Genomic DNA, 19750 nt, shown 5'->3' on the forward strand with positions numbered 1-19750 from the left:
CATATTGTACAAACAAATTCTAGAGTCACCCCTGTTGCACCTTTATGGCGATATCTCGAAAAGGCGTCCACCTATAGAACTAAGGCCCGCGCCCTTTTAAAATACTCATCAACACCTTTCATTTGATACCCATATTGTACAAACAAATTCTAGAGTCACCCCTGTTCCACCTTTATGGCGATATCTCGAAGAGGCGTCCACCTATAGAACTAAGGCCCGCGCCCTTTTAAAATAATCATTAACACCTTTCATTTGATACCCATATCGTACACAAAAATTCTAGAGTCACCCTGGCCCACCTTTATGGCGATATCTCGAAAAGGCATCCACCTATAGTACTAAGGCCCACTCCCTCTTAAAATACTTATTAACACCTTTCATTTGATACCCATATCGTACAAAAAAATTCTAGAGTCACCCCTGGCCCACCTTTATGGCGATATCTCGAAAAGGCATCCACCTATAGTACTAAGGCCCACTCCCTCTTAAAATACTCATTAACACCTTTCATTTGATACCCATATCGTATAAACAAATTCTAGAGTCACCCCTGGTCCACCTTTATGTCGATATCTCGAAAAGGCGTCCACCTATAGAACTAAGGCCCGCGCCCTTTTAAAATACTCATTAACACCTTTCATTGGATACCCATATTGTGCAAACAAATTCTAGAGTCACCCCTGTTCCACCTTTATGGCGATATCTCGAAAAGGCGTCCACCTATAGAACTAAGGCCCACTCCCTCTTAAAATACTCATTAACACCTTTCATTTGATACCCGTATCGTATAAACAAATTCTAGAGTCACCCCTGGTCCACCTTTATGTCGATATCTCGAAAAAGCGTCCACCTATAGAACTAAGGCCCGCGCCCTTTTAAAATACTCATTAACACCTTTCATTTGATACCCATATTATACAAACAAATTCTAGAGTCACCCCTGTTCCACCTTTATGGCGATATCTCGAAGAGGCGTCCACCTATAGAACTAAGGCCCGCGCCCTTTTAAAATACTCATTAACACCTTTCATTTGATACCCATATCGTACAAACAAATTCTGGAGTCACCCCTGTTCCACCTTTATGGCGATATCTCGAAAAGGCGTCCACCTATAGAACTAGGGCCCACTCCCTCTTAAAATACTCATTAACAACTTTCATTTGATACCCATATCGTACAAACAAATTCTAGAGTCACCCCTGTTCCACCTTTATGGCGATATCTCGAAGAGGCGTCCACCTATAGAACTAAGGCCCGCGCCCTTTTAAAATACTCATTAACACCTTTCATTGGATACCCATATTGTGCAAACAAATTCTAGAGTCACCCCTGTTCCACCTTTATGGCGATATCTCGAAAAGGCGTCCACCTATAGAACTAAGGCCCACTCCCTCTTAAAATACTCATTAACACCTTTCATTTGATACCCGTATCGTATAAACAAATTCTAGAGTCACCCCTGGTCCACCTTTATGTCGATATCTCGAAAAGGCGTCCACCTATAGAACTAAGGCCCGCGCCCTTTTAAAATACTCATTAACACCTTTCATTGGATACCCATATTGTGCAAACAAATTCTAGAGTCACCCCTGTTCCACCTTTATGGCGATATCTCGAAAAGGCGTCCACCTATAGAACTAAGGCCCACTCCCTCTTAAAATACTCATTAACACCTTTCATTTGATACCCGTATCGTATAAACAAATTCTAGAGTCACCCCTGGTCCACCTTTATGTCGATATCTCGAAAAGGCGTCCACCTATAGAACTAAGGCCCGCGCCCTTTTAAAATACTCATTAACACCTTTCATTGGATACCCATATTGTGCAAACAAATTCTAGAGTCACCCCTGTTCCACCTTTATGGCGATATCTCGAAGAGGCGTCCACCTATAGAACTAAGGCCCGCGCCCTTTTAAAATACTCATTAACACCTTTCATTGGATACCCATATTGTGCAAACAAATTCTAGAGTCACCCCTGTTCCACCTTTATGGCGATATCTCGAAAAGGCGTCCACCTATAGAACTAAGGCCCACTCCCTCTTAAAATACTCATTAACACCTTTCATTTGATACCCGTATCGTATAAACAAATTCTAGAGTCACCCCTGGTCCACCTTTATGTCGATATCTCGAAAAGGCGTCCACCTATAGAACTAAGGCCCGCGCCCTTTTAAAATACTCATTAACACCTTTCATTGGATACCCATATTGTGCAAACAAATTCTAGAGTCACCCCTGTTCCACCTTTATGGCGATATCTCGAAAAGGCGTCCACCTATAGAACTAAGGCCCACTCCCTCTTAAAATACTCATTAACACCTTTCATTTGATACCCGTATCGTATAAACAAATTCTAGAGTCACCCCTGGTCCACCTTTATGTCGATATCTCGAAAAGGCGTCCACCTATAGAACTAAGGCCCGCGCCCTTTTAAAATACTCATTAACACCTTTCATTGGATACCCATATTGTGCAAACAAATTCTAGAGTCACCCCTGTTCCACCTTTATGGCGATATCTCGAAAAGGCGTCCACCTATAGAACTAAGGCCCACTCCCTCTTAAAATACTCATTAACACCTTTCATTTGATACCCGTATCGTATAAACAAATTCTAGAGTCACCCCTGGTCCACCTTTATGTCGATATCTCGAAAAGGCGTCCACCTATAGAACTAAGGCCCGCGCCCTTTTAAAATACTCATTAACACCTTTCATTGGATACCCATATTGTGCAAACAAATTCTAGAGTCACCCCTGTTCCACCTTTATGGCGATATCTCGAAGAGGCGTCCACCTATAGAACTAAGGCCCGCGCCCTTTTAAAATACTCATTAACACCTTTCATTGGATACCCATATTGTGCAAACAAATTCTAGAGTCACCCCTGTTCCACCTTTATGGCGATATCTCGAAAAGGCGTCCACCTATAGAACTAAGGCCCACTCCCTCTTAAAATACTCATTAACACCTTTCATTTGATACCCGTATCGTATAAACAAATTCTAGAGTCACCCCTGGTCCACCTTTATGTCGATATCTCGAAAAGGCGTCCACCTATAGAACTAAGGCCCGCGCCCTTTTAAAATACTCATTAACACCTTTCATTGGATACCCATATTGTGCAAACAAATTCTAGAGTCACCCCTGGTCCACCTTTATGTCGATATCTCGAAAAGGCGTCCACCTATAGAACTAAGGCCCGCGCCCTTTTAAAATACTCATTAACACCTTTCATTGGATACCCATATTATGCAAACAAATTCTAGAGTCACCCCTGTTCCACCTTTATGGCGATATCTCGAAAAGGCGTCCACCTATAGAACTAAGGCCCACTCCCTCTTAAAATACTCATTAACACCTTTCATTTGATACCCGTATCGTATAAACAAATTCTAGAGTCACCCCTGGTCCACCTTTATGTCGATATCTCGAAAAAGCGTCCACCTATAGAACTAAGGCCCGCGCCCTTTTAAAATACTCATTAACACCTTTCATTTGATACCCATATTATACAAACAAATTCTAGAGTCACCCCTGTTCCACCTTTATGGCGATATCTCGAAGAGGCGTCCACCTATAGAACTAAGGCCCGCGCCCTTTTAAAATACTCATTAACACCTTTCATTTGATACCCATATCGTACAAACAAATTCTGGAGTCACCCCTGTTCCACCTTTATGGCGATATCTCGAAAAGGCGTCCACCTATAGAACTAGGGCCCACTCCCTCTTAAAATACTCATTAACAACTTTCATTTGATACCCATATCGTACAAACAAATTCTAGAGTCACCCCTGTTCCACCTTTATGGCGATATCTCGAAGAGGCGTCCACCTATAGAACTAAGGCCCGCGCCCTTTTAAAATACTCATTAACACCTTTCATTGGATACCCATATTGTGCAAACAAATTCTAGAGTCACCCCTGTTCCACCTTTATGGCGATATCTCGAAAAGGCGTCCACCTATAGAACTAAGGCCCACTCCCTCTTAAAATACTCATTAACACCTTTCATTTGATACCCGTATCGTATAAACAAATTCTAGAGTCACCCCTGGTCCACCTTTATGTCGATATCTCGAAAAAGCGTCCACCTATAGAACTAAGGCCCGCGCCCTTTTAAAATACTCATTAACACCTTTCATTTGATACCCATATTATACAAACAAATTCTAGAGTCACCCCTGGTCCACGTTTATGGCGATATCTCGAAAAGGCGTCCATATATAGAACTAAGGCCCACACCCTCTTAAAATACTCATTAACACCTTTCATTTGATACCCATATAGTACAAACAAATTCTAGAGTCACCCCTGGTCCACGTTTATGGCGATATCTCGAAAAGGCGTCCATATATAGAACTAAGGCCCGCGCCCTTTTAAAATACTCATTAACACCTTTCATTTGATACCCATATTGTACAAACAAATTCTAGAGTCACCCCTGTTCCACCTTTATGGCGATATCTCGAAGAGGCGTCCACCTATAGAACTAAGGCCCACACCATTTTAAAATACTCATTAACACCTTTCATTTGATACCCATATCGTATAAACAAATTCTAGAGTCACGCCTGGTCCACCTTTATGTCGATATCTCGAAAAGGCGTCCACCTATAGAACTAAGGCCCGCGCCCTTTTAAAATGCTCATTAACACCTTTCATTTGATACCCATATTGTACAAACAAATTCTAGAGTCACCCCTGGTCCACGTTTATGGCGATATCTCGAAAAGGCCTCCATATATAGAACTAAGGCCCACACCCTCTTAAAATACTCATTAACACCTTTCATTTGATACTCATATCCTACAAACAAATTCTAGAGTCACCCCTGGTCCATCTTTATGGTGATATCTCGAAAAGGCGTCCACCTATAGAACTAAGGCCCACACTCTTTTAAAATACTCATTACCACCTTTCATTTGATACCCATATTGTACAAACGCATTCTAGAGTCACCTCAGGTCCACGTTTATGGCGATATCTCGAAAAGACGTCCACTTATAGAACTTAGGAACACTCCCTTTTAAAATTATCATTAACACATTTCATTTGATACCCATATCGTACAAACAAATTCTCGAATCAGGCCTGGTCCACCTTTATGGCGATATCCCTAAATGGCGTCCATCTATAGGTCTATGGCCCACTTCCTCTTAAAATACTCTTAAATACCTTCCATTTGATACACATGTCATACAGACACATTCCAGGGTTACCCTAGGTTCCTTTTACAACATGGTGATTTCCCTTACTTTGTCTCCACAGCTCTCAACTGAGTATGTAATGTTCAGTTACACCCGAACTTAGCCTTCCTTACTTGTTTCGAATTCGTGTTAGTTAAAAAAAGTTTTCAAAAAAAACCTATATTTTCAAGTAATAAGCAAACATTTTTTTCTACTAAAACGAAGAAAAAGAAATTTGTTAAAAATGATAATATAGTTGTTAAAAGTTCATTTTAGGCTAATTTCTCATAATTTAAGCCTGATATCTCTACTAAAATTCAAAAACACTGTAGATATTAATACAGATTCTGAAATGAACGTAAAATACCTTTAAAGTAAGACCAATATGGTATTTTGCCTATAATTCTATCAGAAACTATGAAGATTTTTTGGCCAAACCCAACATTCAAATGCAAGATATCTATTTTGCAAAAGTCGGGACCTCGAAATTGGACTTAGGGCTATGGTGTCTTCAGCAATTTTTCTTAGAATCATCTGTAGGTTGCGTTTTTGCTATACTCCTGATGGGCAAAAATTTTTACCCGCAATGTACTTACATATGTATGTTTATCTTTCCATCTGTTTATTGCTAGGATGATATGTTAGAAGAAGATCGTCTCATGTTAGACAGATCACCAGATGAACTATGTTCGAATGGAAATGACGACGATTTGGCTGATTCGGAATCTGACGAAGATTTAATGGGAGAAACCACAGATGGCGAACGAATCATTTATCCATGGATGAAGAAAATACATGTAGCTGGAGTTGGTAAGCTCAAATAACGTATGTATATTGTACATATATAAATATTCAGTATATGTGACTATATATTTACTAAATGTACAGATAATAGTATTACATATCACATGAGCCGTTTGACAATTAATATCACAACTATCAATTTAATTCAAAAGATGTACCGACGTTCCTACATTTAGATGTCATTTGACATTTCTTTCATTAATCAACTACCATACCAATACGTCTGAAGTGTAGCAAAGTAGCTCGCGTGTCGAAAACTTTCAAGTACCCTTAAGAGTAAACTGCCTCAAGGCATAGTTATAAATCTTTCAATTAGAATACAACATATTTTCTTCACACCTTATTAAATTTGTTAAACTATAAATAATATTGATAAATTTTGCTGAAATCTCATATTTAAAGAATAAAACAATTATGAGCGTGACTTTCTTCTATGAGATGCAGAAATATGTATGTATGTAGTTATAGAATGGCGTTGCCAACATATCCAAATTCCTTATATTAGCCTGCTCCTAAAAGTCAACAAGATTACAAAATTAGCCCACTCTGTTGTTGTTGTTGTTGTAGTAGCGATAAGGACACTCCCCGAAGACCTTGGTGAGTGTTACCGATGTTGATGGTCCTTTGCCGGATCCAGATCCGGTACGTTCCGGTAGCAAGCACCGTAAAGGTACAAGCCCGACCATCTCGGGAACGATTTGGTATGACCACATGACCACATGCAACCTTCTAGGCCATAACGCCCTCCCACCCACTAAATCTATCAGGATTTGGGGGTCTCCAGAGCCTCGATTGTTAATGAAACAGGATACGCCACGGGTAGGTGAGTTTGAAAATTGGGTTGGAGAAGCTATATATTGCGCTGGCAACCCCTTGAGAGGGTTACGCTGCACAACCCCTTGAAACAATTTGGTATTTTAGTCGCCTCTTACGACAGGCTGATTTGGAATCACCAAGGGCCGTTTTCATCATCTCCAGATAACACAGACTGACATTTTATCACCGAATGATTTTTGATAAAGTGCAAGTTAGCCTTAACCGAAGATGGCGAAACAGCCCTGAAGGAAAGGGAAAAGAGATAAACAATGGGCGATAGAAACGTTTCGAACTTATTTTCAAATATGCAGGTAAATCCAAGTTAAGGAAATACCGAAAAGCAAAAACAAACAATTAATTCATTTAAGAAAGAAATATAAAAATGTACTAAAACATCCATTCCTAGAGTAGTGTGAGGGCCCAGCCGAACACCATAGCGCCAGAATATGTGGATGAGCGGTTCAAGAGCTTGCGTCTACACCATTCCGCCTTATAGGAGGTCGGCGGGATGCCCACGACAAAGAACTGCTAACCCCCTAATCCAGGGTGTTATGCGGACCGCACCTATTGGATGATTTGCGGCCTGGGGATATGTTCGGCTGAAAACAATGACGCCTTCCCGATACCGGACCGCCTCGGGAAGCTACGATGGGCTCACCATAGTTAGGGGCGCTGCTGTGGCGGATGATTTTTCTTTTTATATTTAATATTAAGCCGAGCAAACTTCTCCTAACCCTTGAGGCAGGCTCGTTTGATTAGAAACTCATCCAGGAGCCATGGCTCGAGCTTAATTAGCGTTTACTACGCGCAATTGGAAGGAAGGGCGCGTGCTGCAGTCATGGGAAGGAATTTTTTTCTCGGATACTCCCACAGCCGTCTGATCGGATGTTGTTAGTGTCTATGTTTTTGTCTCCATATATCAGGACGAGTACGACTTATAGAGATGAAACGAAGTGACGTGGTCGCCAAAGCACAAACGCGCTGACGTTTTTTCTCGTTCATCTCAAACCCATCTTTCGCGCTTCTTTTTCAGTTCGGAGAAAGCAGAACTTACGGCACGGGTGTTCAGGCCGAGCTGTACGAAAGTCACGTGTTGCAATTACTACAATTCTCAAATTAAAAGCCAATTTCTGAATCATCCACCCACGATTTTATGGTTTACTGTTGCCCACTATTCGTCGAGTTTAACTCTATCTATTCCCTGTGCAGACCGTACTTTTATGACCTAAGAAATGCTGTTTTGCATAGTTGATTTCCAAAAACCATATAAATAAGACACACTCGAATATAAATACATGCATATATATGTATGTCTGAGTTAGAGTACTGCTCATTAGTAAAACAGTAAGCAGTGTCCGTTATTAATGCGTGTTTTTGAACTTGTACTTTTCGCTAAGCATTTACATAGAGTCAAACGATCAAATTTCAAATAATTTAAACGGTTATTTGGAGCCAGCGCCAGGGATAATCAGGTTTCTGCTATAAATATATACACACATATGTACAGTACCCAGCAAAAAATCGTATAGAACAAATAAGTAAGTATTCCATCTAAAGGATGCTTGCTCCCATAAATGATACACCTTCTACTATTATTATAAGCCTGATAATTATTTTATTATACTCACTTTAATATCTCACTCCAAGATCTCAATAAGTCTTGTTTCTTAAAGAGAAAATCTTATGCACGGCTTAATTTACTTGGCAGCCCTATTGTAATGCCGTCCATAGCAATAATGCAGTAGGGTTACTTACTGCCTTTTAAAAACTTTGATGCCAATATATTTCTCCGACACCAATTTACTTATTAATTTAAATATTTATCATTAAAAGTACAAATTTAAAGATAAAACATTATTTAAAATTTGTTTAATGTATCGAATATTATAAATTTCCTAACCAAAAAAGCAGTATAATATAAATATGTCTGCTTTTATTCTCTGAAAATTGGTTATAAATAGAAATGATATAATTTAACATTAAAATAACATTATTATAAAGTTTTACTGTAAGAATGATTTCAAAGCATAAAAGCAGTGTTTCAAACTGTTGTATGAATATAAGAATTATGAGGTGGGTTTTGTCTAAGGCTAGGGTAACGCTCAGTCAATCCAGAGTCGAGTAAAGGTCCCACAAACCCCTACTGAATAAATACCCGATATTTATGTGTTACGAACACACGCACACACGGCTGGAGATATTAGGCGGACAGCAGCTTTCCGTCGCAAGATGGCGAGGGGGGCGGAGCGTCGACTAACGGAGGTTCGGTAGGGCGGCTGAACGGTCGGGTAACGGACGGACTGGTACGGCGGTACGGAAGCAGCGGCGGGATAGAAGCAACGGCTTAACTGCGGTAGGATGGCAAGCGGCCAACGGTCGTCGTCGCAGTGGCGGGACGGATGCAGCGGCTTAACGGCGGTAGGATGGCGGACGGCCAACGGACGTCGTAGCAGCGGCGTGACGGATGCAGCGGCTTAACGGCGGTAGGGTCGCGAACGGCCAACGGTCGTCGTAGCAGCGGCGTGACGGATGCAGCGGCTTAACGGCGGTAGGATGGCGGGCGGCCAACGGACGTCGTAGCAGCGGCGTGACGGATGCAGCGGCCTAACGGCGGTAGGATGGCGGACGGCCAATGGACGTCGTAGCAGCGGCGTAACGGATGTAGCGGTTTAACGGCGGTAGGATGGCGGACGGCCAACGGACGTCGTAGCAGCGGCGTGACGGATGCAGCGGCCTAACGGCGGTAGGATGGCGAGCTGCCAACGGTCGTCGTAGCAGCGGCGGCACCAGAGGGGCGACGATGCGGCGGCAGCGGCGGTGGGCTACGGAGCGCGTACCAGGGCCGTGGTGAGAGGGGAGATGGGCTGGCGACGGGGTTTACCTGGACAGCGGCTGCGTGTTCCGGGCGGGGTAGAATGGGCGTACCAGCGGACTTGTATTGGTCGGTCGGTCGGCTTCGGCAGGATCGGGCTGATCGAACGTCTTCGGCAGGCTCGGTAATCGGCGGGGTCAGTCACCTGCGGGAGAAACTGCGAGGACTCGGGTTAGTGCTGGTTTCACCGCTGGACGCCCCCGCCTCCCTACTTGCACACTAGTAGAAGGTGCGTAAGGGGGGTGGGGTTGTACCAGCCGAGGCGCCGTGGGTCGACCCGTGGCGGATTGGAAGTGCACCTTAACGGCACAGCGGTAGCCCCTTGTGCGCACGCATCGGCTCACGGCCGAAACCAGAGCTGCGGAGAGGGGGTCGTGCGGTCGTTCGGGCGGCGAGTCATTCCTTACCAGACCAGGACGACGGAGGGAAGGGTAGTCCGAAGACACCACTCGCGTCATCCTGGTGCAGCAGGGGGTGACTCGCGCCACGGCTGCACCCTCTTCTCCCCAGCTAACTAGAGGGAGTGGTTCCTCCGCTCCGGCCAGCCTACTAAAATCAGAGCTGAGGGGGGAGGGGGTTATTTGGTCATTAAGGCAGCGGGCCGCTCAACACCAGGGTGGGCGACGGAGGGAAGGATAGTCCGAAGACACCACTCGCGTCGTCCAGCCCAGGTGAAGGGTGACTCGCGCCCCTTCCGCTCAGTCCGAGCCGCGGGGGAGGGGGGTTATTTGGTCATTAAGGCAGCGGGCCGCTCAACACCAGGGTGGGCGACGGAGGGAAGGATAGTCCGAAGACACCACTCTCGTCGTCCAACTCTGGTGGAGGGTGACCCGCGCCATGACAGCGCCCCTTCCACTCGGCTAGCTAGCCGGAGTGGCAATTTTGTCTTTAAAAAGACAACCACTCCCGCTGGCTCACCTGCGAGGACTGAATTGCAAAAATGCAAATTCAATGTTTATATGGGTGGTGCCGCAAACTGGTTGAGAAGTCAACGCACCATTATTGTGCTTTTTCATTCGTTTGCTATCAGTGGTTGTTGACTATGCTATACAAGTGGTTTTTGGCTATGCTATAGATACTGGTTGAGAAGTCAACGCACCATTATTGTGCTTTTTCATTGGTTTGCTATTAGTGGTTGTTGACTATGGTATACAAGCATAAGTACAAGTGGTTTATTGTAACGCTACGTTACAGTCCCCCTCCCACTTCGGTTGACGGAAAGCTGCGGTGGGGAAAGATGGATCTTCAGGCATGGCCTAGGTCTTGTGCCGGTGTGCATGTGGGCGAAGCACTTTATTTAAAAAAAAAAATTTGTTTCCAAAAATATACAGAGTCATTCCATTTATATCTAACAGAGTTAATGTTATTGTAATTGTTCAAAAAAAATGTTCCACTGTTTTGTTGTTGTTTTTGTTTTTTTTTTTTTGTTTGTTGTTTTTTTTTTTTTTTTTTTTTGTCGGGGGTACGACTGTGTCCGTTGTCGTACTTCTCTTGTTCCCCTTTTAATGTTATGTAGATATGTATGTATTTATATATATATATATATTTATTTTTTTTTTTTTTTTTTTGTGAAAATAATTTACAATTCATTTCTGACTTAAATCTAACAAGTTTTTGTAGAAGGTATGAAAATATAAAAATATAAAAAAGAAATGCGGCGGCCTCTTCTCTTGCTGTCTCATTCGACTTGTACCATTCGGTTGATTCCCATCAGCGAGACTTTCGCCCGGTTCTCGCCCATCATCTTCACCTTGACGCGCTGGTTCTTCCAATAGAATTTCCAGCACTTTTTGCTCAGTTTTGTCGGGCGTTTTAGTTTTAGTTCCCCGAAAAATTGTTCGGGATCGGGGTGCCCCTCTTCGTATGACGTTTTCTTTGTTTCGATGTATTCGGTGTCGCCCCGTCCCTGTGGCTCTGGTTGTGGGTCTTCTTTTATGGCCATTAGTTGCTCTATTGGTGGCCCATGAAAAATTTGGATTCTCTGAATCTTCGGTTTGTTTGCCGGCCACACTGTTGCCTCCAACGGCGGGCGCCACGGGCGTATCGGTTTCGGTGAGTCCGGTGGTGTGGGTTGCCGCTGTTTTCGACTCATTGTTGGACGGTTGGTTCCTGCAATGAGTAAGCAAAACGAGGGTTGTTTAGAATTTGTACGGCTTTAAATCTTGCAAGTGCGCGTGTTGTTGCTTTGTTTGCCCCGGGTGGCCTACTTTCACCGTGTTCGTGGAAACATATTCCATCACCAAATATGGGCCGGAAAATTTTGGTGCTAACTTCTGGGCGAATTTGTCGGCCGCGGATGAGAGTGGGTGGTCCCTTTTCATCACCTGCTCGCCTATGCGTGGCTTCCATTGCCGTCTGCGTAAGTCGTAGTGTTTTTTCTGTTACTTTGAAGCTTTGGCTAGGTGCCTTTTTATCTCGTCCCATAACTTGGTGATGGACGGTGGTACGGTTGGTGGCTCTGCTGGTACTGCTCCCTCCGTGCGCACTTGCTGCGGTGCTGTAAGGTCTCTACCGAAGTTGATTTCTGCTGCTGATGCTGTTGTCGACTCGTGGCTAGCCGTGTTTATCGCGAATGCTATTTGCGGAATCTCCTGGTCCCAGGTGCGGTGGTCGTCCTTGCATCGCTGAACTATCATGGTTTTCACGACTCGGTTGGTTCGCTCGGTGGGGTTTTCGTGCGGGGCGTAAGCTGCCGTAAACTTGTGATCGATGCGGTGGTCGTTCAAAAACGCTGCTAATGCGTTCCCGACGAATTGTTTAGGTGAGGAAGGTTTTCGGGCAGCCAAATCGGTATATGACTCTTTCTTGGAGTGCTTTGATTACGTTTGACGTTGTCGCTTGGCGCACTGGGATCAACTCCACCCACTTGGAGAATTTATCCACCATGACGAGGAGACAAGTATTTCCTTGCTTGGAACGGGGCAGTGGTCCCACGAAGTCAGCGGTTACTATTTCCCACGGCCGTGATGATTGCATGGTTGCCGTCAATCCTGCTGGGCGTCTTTGCTCGACTTTGTATTCTGCGCATCTGTTACACTTCCGTACGTGTTTGAGAACATCGCGGAACATTCCGGGCCAGTAATAGTTATGTTGTGCTCTCTTAAGCGTCTTCTTCACCCCGAGATGTCCGGCGGCGGCGGCGTCATGGACTTCTTGTAGTACGTCCTTTCGTCGGTCGGCTGGGATGCACAGCTTCCATTGCGGTGACCGCGAGAGTTGATTTCTCGGGGAAATGTGGCGGAAGAGTCGGTTATCGACGATCTGGTAATCTGGATGTGCTTGAGGTTTTTCCCGCACCTGTCTTGCTTTCCTCTCGTGCCAGTCGTTTGTTCCGTTGGTTATGGTGTACAAAATGTCATCATCGGCGTGTTGTAGCGGGCAGCGGGAGAGTGCGTCGGCTACCACGTTCTGTGCTCCTTTGCGGTATTCTATCTCGAAATTATATTGTTGCAATTCCAGTGCCCATCTTGCCAGACGTCCAGAGGGGTTTTGGAGCGAGTGCAGCCATTTTGGTGAGTGGTGGTCGGTGATGACGGTGAAGTGATACCCCTCCAGGTACGGTCTCATCTTACGGATACCCCATAGCACGGCGAGGCATTCCTGTTCGGTGGCCGAGTACCGTTTTTCCAGCTGGGTTAGGCTTCGGCTGGCGTAAGCTACTACGTTTTCGTGGTCGGAATGGCGCTGATAGAGCACGACGCCCAGGCCCTCTCCGCTCGCGTCAGTCTGGAGAAAAAACGGTCGAGAGAAGTCCGGACAACAAAGTATTGGCGCGCTGGAAAGCTTATCCTTGAGTGCTTTGAAAGCGTGATTTTGTTGCGCCTCCCATTTCCAGACTTGTCCCTTTTTCAGCAGTTGGTTAAGCGGCTCGGCGAGCGTAGAGAAATCTGCCACGAAGCGGCGGTACCACGACGCGAGTCCAAGAAAACGGCGGAGCTCTTTGAGCGTTTTCGGTGCGGGCATCTCCTGTACAGCGGATACTTTTGCTGGATCGGTGTGAATTCCTTTCGAACTGATGATGTGTCCTAGGTAATGGAGTTGTTGCTGGACGAAGCTGCACTTTTCGAAGTTTACTTGCATCTTGTGTCTTTGTAGGCGCTCGAACACTTCCCTCAAGATCGCCAAGTGTTCTGCGAAGGTATCTCCCAATACGATGATATCGTCCAGGTAGGCGAAAACTTTTGGTTGGAGTTCGGGTCCAAGTATCGAATCCAGAGCGCGTTGAAAGGTAGCCGGAGCAGAGTGTTGGCCAAATGGCATGACTTTCCACTGGAACAATCCCCTGCCAGGAACTGTAAATGCGGTGTATGGGCGAGATGCTCTGGCGAGCGGGATCTGCCAGTAGCCGTTCTTCAAGTCAATAGTAGAAATGAATTTAGCCTCTTTCAGCTGGTCGAGAATGGCTCCAATTTGCGGCAACGGGTAAGCGTCTGGTTCGCTGGCGGGGTTGAGCTGACGGTAATCTATGCACATCCTCCAAGTGCCCTGTTTTTTGCGGACTAGCACGATTGGCGAGCTGTACGCGCTTCGTGATGGTTCTATTCTTCCTCCGGCTAATAGCTCGTCTACCTCTTCGTTGATTACTTGTTGCATGGCCGGGTTGCGGGGGTAGTATCGTTGCTTCAGCGGTCGGTTGTGTTTGAGACGAATCGTATGCTCGTCTGCAGTGCTTGGTCCGATGATTTCGCCAAACCGCTTTTGGTGATGCGCCAGGAAGTTTCCCAGTTCCGTGTTTTGTTCGTCGCTCAGGTGTTTTCGGCTCGTCAATGTACATAGCGTATCCAGTTCGGGTGCTCTCTTGGTCACGGTGGCCTCTAGCGGCTGGCCATCCAGCGTGAGGATGATTCCCCTCTTTCTTAGGAAGTCCATTCCGAGGATTACCTGTTCGACCAAGTTTGGGATAACGGACAGCATCGCGTCTGTGGTTCGTCCTTGATACACAATCCTTGCCGGGTAGGAATTCGAGGTAAAGACGCACTTTTGGTCTGCCAGCTGGATACTTCGCTTGTTGGGGCGTGCCTTGATGTTGTTCTTTTCTAGGTGTTTCCGTACGGTGTCATCTATATAGGATAGGGTGGCGCCGGTGTCCACTAGTGCGCGCACGCTCATGTCCTCGATGACCACTGGTATATAGAATCGGCCATCTACTTGTGTTTTTGCGGTTGATTTGCTGGCGGGTGGTTCTCTCGGCTTCTCTGATCGGACGTACGGTGCTTGGCGGCTTCCTTTAATAGCGTTGGACGGCGTTCGGGATGCGTTATCGGTAACTGGGCTAGTCGGAGGACATGGGCAGTCCCTGGAGAGGACGTTGTCTTGGCCACACCGGGAGCAGAACTTCCTCCAGGGGCCCTTAAATTGGAAGCGGTGGTGTCCGCGTTCCTTGCAGCGCCAACAGCACTCTTTGCTGTGGTATTCCACGGGTAGGTGGTATAGGCTGTGGGCCACCATTTTTCCCTGTTTCGCTTCCTCGCCTCTTAACAGCTCATACTCTTCCGTTAGCTCCAGGAGCTCCTCGATCGTCCTAAACTCGCTGCGTTTGACGAAAAGGCGGTATTCCACGCGTAGACCATCATAGATCCGTTCGAGGTGATTCTCTTCGCACATCGTCGGGTGTTGGCGGATCAGCGTTTCCAGTGCGAGGATGTAGTCCTTGGCCTTCTCTCGGCCTTGCTGTTTGCGTTGTCGGATGGCCTCTTCCAAATGTCGTATGTGTCGCTTAGGTAGAAAAAAATTTTGCACCTCCCTCCGCAGATCGCTCCAGCGGTGTATGTGTTGCTTACGGACGCGGTACCATTGCAGTGCTTTCCCACGTAGAAGCTCCGGCAGTGTTGGGAGGAGTCGGTCGACGGGGATGCGGTAGCATTCGGCAAGCTCCTCTATCCTCTCAAGAAATTCGTGCAGTGACTCCTCCCCCGAAAAGTGCAAGTCCCAGCGGCGAACGGTATTCATAAGTTCACCGTCGCTCATTTCGTCTCGTTTCGGTAATGCGTTCTGTCCCTTTCCTCCGTGCGGCTGTGGGCTGTGGATCTGGATTGAAGGGATCGGCTTTGTTGTTGGCTGGGGTAGCGTAGCGAACTTCCCCTCTTCCTCGTTCACTTCTCGTTCCAGCTCTTTCAACAGGTCTTCACTGGATTTCCTGGCGCGTTTCGCTCGCACGTAAGTACTCAGGGCGCGGCGCAGCTCGGCTACGGTTTGGCCTTCCACGTCGATTCGGTGTTCCTTACACTCCTCTATCAGCTTCTCCTTCCTAAGTAGGTAGATTCAATTGAGCGAGTCGGTGTTCAGCAGCGTGCCTTCCGGAGCCTGTGTGTGTGTTGTTTCTAGCGATGTGTTCGTTGAACCCGTCCCGGCAGTGTTGGTGGTGGTTGCAGTTGTTTTTCCACGGTCATCTGCGGAGGAAGGTCCCTGCTCGGCCGCCATTTATGAGGTGGGTTTTGTCTAAGGCTGGGGTAACGCTCAGTCAATCCAGAGTCGAGTAAAGGTCCCACAAACCCCTACTGAATAAATACCCGATATTTATGTGTTGCGAACACACGCACACACGGCTGGAGATATTAGGCGGACAGCAGCTTTCCGTCGCAAGAGGGCGAGGGGGGCGGAGCGTCGACTAACGGAGGTTCGGTAGGGCGGCTGAACGGTCGGGTAACGGACGGACTGGTACGGCGGTACGGAAGCAGCGGCGGGATAGAAGCAACGGCTGAACTGCGGTAGGATGGCAAGCGGCCAACGGTCGTCGTCGCAGTGGCGGGACGGATGCAGCGGCTTAACGGCGGTAGGATGGCGGACGGCCAACGGACGTCGTAGCAGCGGCGTGACGGATGCAGCGGCTTAACGGCGGTAGGGTGGCGAACGGCCAACGGTCGTCGTAGCAGCGGCGTGACGGATGCAGCGGCTTAACGGCGGTAGGATGGCGGGCGGCCAACGGACGTCGTAGCAGCGGCGTGACGGATGCAGCGGCCTAACGGCGGTAGGATGGCGGACGGCCAATGGACGTCGTAGCAGCGGCGTAACGGATGTAGCGGTTTAACGGCGGTAGGATGGCGGACGGCCAACGGACGTCGTAGCAGCGGCGTGACGGCTGCAGCGGTCTAACGGCGGTAGGATGGCGAGCGGCCAACGGTCGTCGCAGCAGCGGCGGCACCAGAGGGGCGACGATACGGCGGCAGCGGCGGTGGGCTACGGAGCGCGTACCAGGGCCGTGGTGAGAGGGGAGATGGGCTGGCGACGGGGTTTACCTGGACAGCGGCTGCGTGTTCCGGGCGGGGTAGAATGGGCGTACCAGCGGACTTGTATTGGTCGGTCGGTCGGCTTCGGCAGGATCGGGCTGATCGAACGTCTTCGGCAGGCTCGGTAATCGGCGGGGTCAGTCACCTGCGGGAGAAACTGCGAGGACTCGGGTTAGTGCTGGTTTCACCGCTGGACACCCCCGCCTCCCTACTTGCACACTAGTAGAAGGTGCGTAAGGGGGGTGGGGTTGTACCAGCCGAGGCGCCGTGGGTCGACCCGTGGCGGAGGGGAAGTGCACCTTAACGGCACAGCGGTATCCCCTTGTGCGCACGCATCGGCTCACGGCCGAAACCAGAGCTGCGGAGAGGGGGTCGTGCGGTCGTTCGGGCGGCGAGTCATTCCTTACCAGACCCGGACGACGGAGGGAAGGGTAGTCCGAAGACACCACTCGCGTCATCCTGGTGCAGCAGGGGGTGACTCGCGCCACGGCCGCACCCTCTTCTCCCCAGCTAACTAGAGGGAGTGGTTCCTCCGCTCCGGCCAGCCTACTAAAATCAGAGCTGAGGGGGGAGGGGGTTATTTGGTCATTAAGACAGCGGGCCGCTCAACACCAGGGTGGGCGACGGAGGGAAGGATAGTCCGAAGACACCACTCGCGTCGTTCAGCCCAGGTGAAGGGTGACTCGCGCCATGACAGCGCCCCTTCCGCTCAGTCCGAGCCGCGGGGGAGGGGGGTTATTTGGTCATTAAGGCAGCGGGCCGCTCAACACCAGGGTGGGCGACGGAGGGAAGGATAGTCCGAAGACACCACTCTCGTCGTCCAACTCTGGTGGAGGGTGACCCGCGCCATGACAGCGCCCCCTTCCACTCGGCTAGTTAGCCGGAGTGGCAATTTTGTCTTTAAAAAGACAACCACTCCCGCTGGCTCACCTGCGAGGACTGAATTGCAAAAATGCAAATTCAATGTTTATATGGGTGGTGCCGCAAACTGGTTGAGAAGTCAACGCACCATTATTGTGCTTTTTCATTCGTTTGCTATCAGTGGTTGTTGACTATGCTATACAAGTGGTTTTTGGCTATGCTATAGAAACTGGTTGAGAAGTCAACGCACCATTATTGTGCTTTTTCATTGGTTTGCTATTAGTGGTTGTTGACTATGGTATACAAGCATAAGTACAAGTGGTTTATTGTAACGCTACGTTACAGAATAAAAATGCAGTAAAATAAAATTTACTACTATTTAGATTTACAAAACATGAAGGCAGTTCGTGTCTAATTTCGGGCTCCGCATAGAATTGTACACCAGAAGCACAAGATAATGGCTTTCCATTCATTTAATAGGACATTATCATTAATTTTTGTTGTGTACCGAATAAAATGATTTATTTAATTTAAAAAACGTCAAACTGGCATTTCATATTAATCTGATTTCACTTTTTACACTTTACTGCCCTTTTGCTATGGACGGCACTGTAGAGTTAAACCTAATCTCTGATGACATCAATACCAAAAACTAAGAAATAATATAACGCATATTTCTGAACTTCTTACCGGGGCCGTAGAGAGAAAAGCCCGGTCGAAAAATACTACTGGCCGATATCACCAAAGTGAATATTTTTAGCTGGTATGCACTAATATATACTTATATGTGTATGTGCGATGTAGTACATCGATGGTAAATGTCACAACATTAACATCGAATGATACGGCTCATCCGTCACTCGGTCGGTGTCATCGTCGCTTGCATGACTGCTTTTAGCTTGTAGCTTATTTTGTAGTTGATATATCTGTTCTGCCAAAAGGTAGTGTAGTCTCACCATCAATGCGTTGTTGGTTGTTCTCTAGAAGATTATTATCGTTTGCTACTTGTTGAACATTCATTTGATGTTCATTATCAACATAATCGACTGTACATTGACATTTCATCTCAGATAACAACTGCAAATGAATAAGAAAATGTATATTCACCGACATATAGAGAGTTCCTTTAATTAATATTGCCACCATGGGCGGATCCTGAGAAGCATTTTAAGGAGTTTGGGGGGACACTTTACCAAAAAAAAATCAGATATTTTCGGTAGACACTATCGACTTTTTTTTTTGATGTCCTATTTAAGTCAACCGAAAAAATCGGTAGTCGTAAACGAAATAAAAATTTTGATAGTATTGCTCATCCATTCATCTTAACACGTATTTTTTCTAATAGCTTGCATTTATAGAAATGTATTGTAATGAAATTCAACACACTACTTGTTCGGACCGCGACTAATAATCCTGTAAAACATAAATATTATTTCAAAACGAAATATAATTCCACAATAATTCAATATTTAGAGGGATATTTCCGTCAACTACAATGACCCAATTCGTAAGGTTGACGTAAAAACTGTCGTTAAATATCATGAAAAAAGAGCGTGGCACACATACAAATTCGAGATCTGTAGCATCTACGTTGTCATATCCAGCTTAATTTTTAAACACTAAAAGACCAATAAAGCTGCATGGCTGTCGCTTGATCGAAAAATACGGCTCAGAATATAGGAGAAATTTAAAATGTTACCGAAAATTCGCAAGACAGAAGATTTCAAGCTCGGGTCAAATTTCTGTCAGAGCGAAAAGGCGATCTTGTAACCAATGTTCAGAGAGTGCTCCGATTCTAGAGGGAAGTCATCTACGCCATCTACAACGGAGGCAGCGTTGAAGCACCCAGCGATGTTGATAATGTTCCACCCGCTCTTCACAATAATTGCTTCTGGAGCATTCCATGATTGGTACGGGAGAAATCGCACACACTTTTTTTAATTTTTAGAACTTAACTAAAAAAAATCCCTAGTTTT

General features: G+C 46.5%; 1 protein-coding gene across 1 annotated transcript in view; it reads left to right on the forward strand.

Moving 5' to 3' along the window:
• The window catches only part of Dfd (Deformed), a 139096-nt gene that overhangs the window by 46744 nt on the left and 72602 nt on the right, over positions 1-19750 (forward strand). Inside the window, exon 3 of the mRNA XM_067760266.1 lies at positions 5828-6005. Within this exon, the coding sequence (XP_067616367.1) occupies positions 5828-6005 (178 nt within the window). The remainder of the gene's footprint in view (positions 1-5827; positions 6006-19750) is intronic.

Source organism: Eurosta solidaginis, chromosome 1 (assembly GCF_040869045.1).
Source record: "Eurosta solidaginis isolate ZX-2024a chromosome 1, ASM4086904v1, whole genome shotgun sequence".
NCBI lineage: Eukaryota > Metazoa > Arthropoda > Insecta > Diptera > Tephritidae > Eurosta > Eurosta solidaginis.